This window comes from Nicotiana sylvestris, chromosome 3 (assembly GCF_000393655.2).
Source record: "Nicotiana sylvestris chromosome 3, ASM39365v2, whole genome shotgun sequence".
Classification (NCBI taxonomy): domain Eukaryota; kingdom Viridiplantae; phylum Streptophyta; class Magnoliopsida; order Solanales; family Solanaceae; genus Nicotiana; species Nicotiana sylvestris.
The window spans coordinates 141169110-141176931 of record NC_091059.1 but is presented as its reverse complement, the minus strand read 5'-3'; the positions used below and the strand labels follow the sequence as shown (position 1 = coordinate 141176931).

The 7822-nt window shown below is 38.5% G+C and overlaps 1 protein-coding gene across 2 annotated transcripts; it reads left to right on the top strand.

The window, feature by feature from the left end:
* The first annotated feature begins 2732 nt into the window (after positions 1-2732).
* On the top strand, positions 2733-7470 carry LOC104217160 (uncharacterized). 2 transcript variants are annotated; one of them, XM_009767319.2, is made up of 6 exons: positions 2733-2906; positions 3043-3280; positions 3577-3691; positions 5959-6077; positions 6911-6971; positions 7120-7470. In XM_009767319.2, exons 2-5 carry the CDS (start codon positions 3057-3059, stop codon positions 6960-6962), a joined length of 510 nt encoding a protein of 169 aa, XP_009765621.1. In that variant the 5' UTR covers positions 2733-2906; positions 3043-3056; the 3' UTR covers positions 6963-6971; positions 7120-7470. The 2 variants fall into 2 exon arrangements, with proteins under 2 accessions (XP_009765621.1, XP_070027154.1); XM_070171053.1 differs by lacking the exon at positions 2733-2906 and having other exon boundaries at positions 2973-3280.
* Positions 7471-7822: the final 352 nt, after the last annotated feature.

Below are 7822 nucleotides of genomic sequence, written 5' to 3'. Positions count from 1 at the left end.
ATCCATGCAAGGCACTCTCTAAAGATATCGTGCCCTTTGTGGCTCGTCCCCACATCGGGAGTTCTCATGTTCCGGTCATCTCGGAATTTCCCCTCGGAGAACTTAGGACCATGCGGCGATTCATCCACGTTAATTACCCCAAGTGATCCACTTGGGGCATTCTCTTCTCTTTGAAGGGCCTCGGGACCGGGCCCCTCGGTCTCACCCTCCAAATGACCTCCAAGATGAGGTGTTCTTTTGCTGCCCGATGGCTCGGGGACTTTGCTCGAACTCCCCTCAGAGATTTCTTCAGTCCTAGAATGAACCGCATCAGCCACCATTAGTTTGGCAGACTTCGAAGCGTCAGTGCTTCCTCTTTTTCAAACTACCAATAGGCACTCGTCATCTTTCCCCTCTTCATCCTCATCTTGAAGGCGTTGGACCGTTTCTAGAGATAGGGCCACAGTATCGCCCTTAGGCTTTCGAGCCTTGCTTTTCTTTGGCCTCGGGGAATTTGCAGGTGACCCCCTGTTTCTTTTCTTTTCTTTGGAAGGCTTTGTGATCTCTTCTTCACTGGGCGGGGTCGACATCTCTGAGGCCTGCATAAAGACAAAGTAAGTATTTCACTGAGAAACACAAGTTTGCAAACAAGAGAACTCACCATGGTTTTTAGCCTCCCATTGACCTTTGGCCAGGTCACACCAGTTGTTATCCGCGTACGAAGAAGTAGAGGCCAGTTTCCGGACCCAACCTTCGAGGTCTGGGACCGCACCAGAAAACTAAGCAACAGCTACCATCGGAAAGGGGTTAGATCGAGAAAAAGATGAGGTCGAGAAAGAGAAGGAAAAGCAGGGTATAAAGGCATCATTGATAAGCATGTACTTACGTTTCATGTTCCATTCCTCGGGGAATGGCATCCTCTCAATAGGAATTAGGTCGGAGGTCCTGACTCGGACAAACTGACCCATCCATCCTCGGTCCTTGTCCTCATCGATGTTGGATAAGAGAGATTTCGAGGATCAGCATTGTAGTTTGATCAAGCCACCTCGATAAAGGCGAGGGCTGTATAGTCTGATCAGATAGTCGAGGGTAAAAGGCATCCCTTCGACCTGGCTCGAGAAGTATCTGATTAGATTGACGATTCGCTAAAATGAAGGGTAGATCTGGCCAAACGTCACTTGGAATTGTTGGCAAAAATCAAGAATAACTGGATCTATGGGACCTAGAGCTGTATCTGCAGGACTCAGCGTAAATGGGTAGATATACACGCATAAGTACCCTACTTTATGAGTGGTGATGTCCTCCTTAGGGGAAGGGATCACTACATCTTTGTTCTCCCAGTTGTAGTCCTTTTTCACCTGCTCGAGCTCATCTTCAGTTATCAAACAGATGTATTGGGATATGGGCTCGCATCGGCATGGTGTCGATGCAGGTTTATCGATTTTGAAATCGGATGTTAATTCACACGGCGGGGAATACACTCCTTGATACGAGGTGGCACCACCGTTTTACTTCTGGCCGGTCGCGATGATGAAGAGGCTTTTTCTTTTTGGGGAAGAGAAAGTTGATGATGAAGTAAGAACAAATTGAGAGAAGGGTGAACTCAGAGAAGTTGAAGGAGCTAATGAGATTTTGAGAACGATTTGAGAAGTAAAGTTTGCAAAATTGTAAAATTGGCCTATTTATAGAGGTCGTTTAAGCGTATTGGGGAAGCCAAATAGCCGACCGTCAGTCGCCTCCAATTAATGACTTTGGAAAATGCACGATAGTGACCTTTCAGTCACTTCAGCCGCTGATATCACGAGATTGACATCAGGATCAAGGTGGCAGAGCATCGAAGATCAAATCGTTTCTTATCGACCTACTCTAAGAAACACGGGGACTATCTATATACGGTCAAAATCATATGCCTCCGATCTATAGTTACGAGAGGTCGCATCGAACGCCTAAGTTCTCGAGGGACATCGGAGCCAAGCTCAGGCTCGAAGGTAGAATAAGAGGCTCGAAGACCTAAGTGCTCAAGGAACATCAGAGTTGAGTACGACCAACTCCGAGACAGTGTCGTTACGAGTTTGTTACAGAAGGACAAGATTCTCGCCACGTCCCCAAGATCATGGCGTAAATTTCAAAATTGATTTGTACGAATTAGTACAAATCCGTACTAGGCGGTTATACAACTGTCCCAGTAAGATTCTTTACTGTAAATGAGAATGTACCTTATTTATGGTTTCCCCTATTATATAAAGAGGACCCTAATCATTTGTAAGAGACATCTAATCACTGACAAAGAATATACTATCTTACTTTTCCCACTCATTGCTCATCAGAATTGTCCTTTAGCTGTATTGTTCTTACCTTACTACTTTTAACCCATCTCGAGGTCACTTGGCTCGAGGTCGATATTGCTTAAGTAACACTGATTTGATTCACTCATTTCTTTCGTTTATACTTTATACTTCTTGATTATTAATTGGTATTGAACTAAATTGCATATCTTTACAACCACAAATCAAGTTTAATTGTTATTCGTATTTTCGAGGTAAACAATATCTTTATTTTTTTTTTTGATAATCCATTCTTGTAGAATTGATATGACATGTTAAAATTTGAGAAATTCTAAAAGTACTTCTAATATGACACATATAATATATATATATATATATATATATATATATATATATATATATATATATATACATTTTATAATATGTAGTAACTTTTTTTTTATTTCTTAAATTTTATGTTAGTCAAATATGGTCATGTTAAATGTAATTGAAGGTGCAGTCCGTCGTCCCAGCAAATTGTTCCTTTACCGCTGTTGGAAAGGAGTACTTTTTACTCGACCAGAAGGAAATTGAAGGTGCAGTTTCTTTTTTAAATCAAAATTCTCTCTTCATTATCCATCAGCAATCCATCAACCAGTGAAGGTATCTTCTTCCTTGCTTCCATTTTATGAAAAAATGTGCTTAGATTTCTGAAATCAGTGAGGTCTTCTCAATTGGTCATTTGATTTTGAAACGATAGCTGTGAAATTACGAAATTTCGATGTGGGTTTTGTGGTAGGGTATTAGCAGAAGATGCAATTCTTCGGAGGATCAGAGATCAGCCCGTCGCCGCCACAGCCGACCGTATCCGGGAATAATGCCCATATGCTGTATGTATTCAATAGGAATGGGGTGTGTCTTCTTTACAGGGAATGGAATCGCCCTCTTAAGACCTTAAACCCTCAGCAGGACCATAAGCTTATGTTTGGTTTGCTCTTCTCCCTCAAATCTCTAACTGCCAAGATGGATCCTACAAGGTTTCATTTTCTACTTTTCCTTAAACTTATCGCTCAATTGGATTAGTTTGATCTAATAATTGTATTTAATATTCGAATGAAATGGGTCATAATTAAGCAAAAATGATATAGAGGATTTATATAGCTGATCCAACTAGTTTGAGACTTGATTGAATTGTTTTGATCAAAACCTTATTCTTCCCCATCCCAACCCCAAGCTCCTAGGACACCGTTGTCATGTAACACGTTCTATTTTAAAGGCATAATGATACTGTCAAAATATAGTCTTTTCTCATTTCAAATATTTTCTTGGGCAGTGCTGACAAAGGCAATCTTGGGGTGCCACAATTACCTGGACAAGGATGTTCATTTCACAGCTTTCGTACTAATACCTATAAACTCAGTTTCATGGAAAGTCCATCGGGAATAAAGGTCAGTTAGTGATCCATTGAGCTGTACTTTTTAATCAGTTCAGTTGAAATTGTTCTAGGTCTTATCATACAATGATCATCAGCTTTCTGTCTGGAGTACTGTGATACAATTGTTCATATGATATTAACTAATGGAAACTCTTAATCTACGCTTTTATATTAGTCTCTATAGTTATTTTCTGATGATGTCTAACTATATTAGACATTGCTCTGTCCTGGTGCCATATTCTATTTTAGCCAACTTACTTATTGTTGCTGTAAATGCTGTAATTCAAGGGCTAGTGGGCAGTTCATAGTGTGCTGTTGTAGAGAAGTTACTAAATTTTGGTTCTGTTATGAGGTTACATTCTGATTGTGTTATACATGTAAGCCTTATCTTACTAGGTGGGGGGAAAAGATGGGTAGTTTGGATACATTCAGTTAAAATAACTGAAGGAAAAGAACACGTAATGTTGCTACATGTCTAATGTCTACTCCAAGTGATTCATGGATGGTAATAGGAAAGGAAATGTGCAGAGTTCTGTAAAGGAAATATCAAATTGAGAAAAGGAGAAAAGCTTTACCTATTAAAAGACTTTTAGGTAGACATCCAATAACAACATGAAGCTATTTGTGTTGCTCGCATGACTTAGCATGACCGAATTGAAAAGAGGTCTTTGATGAGAAAAGGTATATATTTTGCAGCTGCTTTCTTATTGAATGAAGGAGGTTGCATGATTTTGAGCTCTGTTTCTTTGATGAGAACATTTGTTTGGCTACACACATGCAAGCAGCCATCACTAGCCACCATATGGCCTAATCTTTGCAGTTTTACTTTCTTCATGCGGAACTACATTTTATCCACCTTATTCTCTAGAAGACAAGTCGGAAGCTCCTTCTGTAATGTTCAAATAAACTTGTTCTGTTAAGGTCGACATGCTTCTATAACTGTATTTCATCTCTCAATCAGTATGTAGATATACTGAAGCTGCATCAGGGATTTTTGGTGTGTGTGCTTTGAAGGAACTGAAGATTTACCATGTAGGTAAAATATTGAATCAGCTGACTTGAGTCTGCTAATCCATATGTTGACTTTGATCTTACTTCTTCAAGAAGAAGGAAAAGAATGACCCTATTCAGATGTCAAGTTACTTGTTGTGGAATGTAAATTTGACATAATTACTTTGTCCTTTGCACCATGTAGTATCATTGGTATGATCGTAAGTGGTACTTGCTTTTGGTCATAGTTTTAACTTCTTCCCATATAGATTTCTTCTCATTTGTATGAGGTATGAATGTAGCTTTAATTACTCCGCCTGAAAGAGTAACTAGGGCTCTCTGAATTCTTCCAGCTCAACTTGCCATGATGCAAACATTTCTATTCATAGTATTTGAGGTCTCAGATGGTGTACTCTTGGAAGAAATGGCTGCTTCCTTTTCCTTTTTTTTTTTCAATAACAAAGACCTGCTTCATTCCATTTGGAGATTGAAGAAATTAGAGAGTAATTTGCTGAAAAGCTTGATCAGGAATTTACCATGATAAGAAAATGGATCTTGGGCTTAACTAAAACCCAAAAACTAGCTTATGAGTGAGGATTGCCCAAGGCCATATAACAAGACCAAGTCCCCCATCCACTACGAATCTAACACCCCGCATGCCCAGGTCTACCAATTGGAGCGTGGACAATATAACATGGGGGCTCCTCATTAAACCAAGAATTGGGAAGGTTCTGGCTGTGATACCATGAGGAAATTAGAGAGTACTTTGCTGAAAAGCTTGATCATTCCCTCAAGCTTGATTGGGAATTTATACCAATTACAATGTATTACATTTTTGGTAAGTGTATAATTACAGAATATACTCCAAATTGAATTCCTGTGTAATGCAAACCCTAGGACATCTCAACAGAGATAACACGAGGATCAACGATCCTGATGTGAGGCACTGTTATCTATGTAGGCATGTCAGGGTACTTGAAGGGTGGGAGCTTTATCTACTAAAGAATGTCATATTACAAATATTGTCCTATGTGTGAAGAGTGAAGCCATGTCTTGCTAATTATTTTACATTAATTGTTACAAAAGAACATACCTTATAACCGTATACGACTATATACTCTTTGGTTCCTTTCTTCTCTTCTTCAATAGGAGACAAACACATTATGTTTTATTCAACTTCACAAGCATTCAGTACGTGTCTGAATTTCTTTTGGTCGGTGAAAGCGAAACAGTAGGAAAAATTAGAGGTAAATATTCAGTACGTTTCTGAATTATGTTGCATTTCTGCAGATCATTCTTGTCACGCATCCTAGGACTGGTGATCTAAGGGAATCTTTGAAGTACATTTACAACTTGTATGTTGAATATGTGGTGAAGAATCCACTCTATTCCCCAGGAGCTCCTATTAAGTGAGTCCTTAAGTCCTACAATTTAAGCTTATCGATGATGTGCAGGATTGTTTGTCTTACATACTGCTAAAATATGTTATTATTGCTATAATTTGTGCTGCTAAGGATTGTCAACATTTGATTAAAGTTGGTTTGTTTCCGTAGTATTATAACGTGGTTCCACGGTTCCACCTAGCCATGTTATTTGAAAAAAGAAGTCCTTGAAGAATAACGTGATGTTGGAAGATCATGGTTCTTTTCTTGTTAAATAGAAAAGTCATACTGAGCTGATTTGGAACGAGGCATTCTGCTTCTTGATCAATCTGAGTATTGCCTGCTAAAATGATGAAGAAGTATCTAATAGAGGGATGTCATGATTAATACATCTTTGGTGGTGATTTCGAATTCAAAAGAAATAAAGAAACTTGAGAACTTGCCAGGATATCTTCTTGTTTGGTTCTTGAAAATTGTTTTTGAAGCATTTCATTTTAAAAGTTTATGAAGTCTCTTCAAGACAATAAAAATTGTGATATTGCGATGTTCTATGGTGTTGAATGGCTCGAACTTTTTGGATCTTTTCCTTTTCTCCCTCAGAAGTTTTCCTCAGAGTTTTGAACTTAATACATTACCTGCTTTATATTTTAGGCACCTTCTGTGCAAATAATTAGTATGTCTTTGATCTTGATTAGCATTCACTTGGATGTGCATAATTCGCGTGTATGCTTGAAGAAGCATTTGCGTTAAATGCTTTCTTACATTTTAGGATTATATGGGTTCTTCTTGAAAGAAAGAATGCAGTCTCTTTTTCCCGGTGAAATTTTCATTGAGCAGATACATTGTCGCTGTTTATGTAGGTGTGAGCTATTTAATTCTACGCTCGATCAGTATGTTAGAGGTCTTGGATAATATCTCAAGGTACAATTCCCATGTTCAGTATCCATAACTTGTTAAACTTAATTACTTTATCAACTAAAATAAAGTATATAGAAGTTAGTGCTACATTTTTACTGCTTTTAAGCATTCGATAATCTGATATTTCCAACGTGGATTACAATACTTTCAGCATCAATTGTATGCAAGCATCTCATTCCGCAGTTGGCTTAGTGATTCCTTACTATGATGGAAGATTGGTTCAACAATATCTCGAAACTTGCAGCACCAACTTTGGATAAGCGATGCGCCAATTGTGTTTGCCTGATCACTGTATGATCTCATTTTGTTACTTTTTCTTTCACTTTGCTAAATGTGGTGAAGCAATAATACTTGAATTAGGTCGGGATTACATTCTTTACTTGCAGCTTATCCTTTGAACTTTACGTGGTATGTATACACTAGCACAATGAAGACTGGTAAAATACTCCTTTTACAAGTTTAAGGTACTTCACGATGAATGTGAATTGTGCTTGCTTTTAAATATTGGACCTGTACAGGTACGCCTTCCAGATTTGACTGACAAGTAACAGAGCATACTAGGGCAGTGAAAGCTAAAAGTACTTTTCCAGAAAAATCCATAGTGTGATTTCATAACCCTAGTGTTAGATCTACTATACTTTCAATTTGTTTGGTCCTGCTTTTCCTGGACAGGCGGTAACAAGTAAAGATCTATTTCCTTTTTTATCAGTGAGCTGTTAGAATTGTTGGAGAAAATTCAGCAAGTAGGAAAAGATATGCCACATGAGTTACGAAGCGAACTGTCTTGAAATTCTCTAAAATTGGGGTGTTCTTTTCTAAATGACGCTTTCGAAATGTACAAATGAACACAAGTG

What these genes read in the sequence shown, in the direction of transcription:
- LOC104217160 (XM_009767319.2), top strand. Translation starts at nt 3,057, where the DNA reads ATGCAATTCTTCGGAGGATCAGAGATCAGCCCGTCGCCGCCACAGCCG. An exon ending in AAAGTCCATCGGGAATAAAG is followed by an intron (nt 3,692 to 5,958) that starts GTCAGTTAGTGA and finishes GCATTTCTGCAG; the next exon opens with ATCATTCTTGTCACGCATCC. An exon ending in TCCCCAGGAGCTCCTATTAA is followed by an intron (nt 6,078 to 6,910) that starts GTGAGTCCTTAA and finishes CTGTTTATGTAG; the next exon opens with GTGTGAGCTATTTAATTCTA.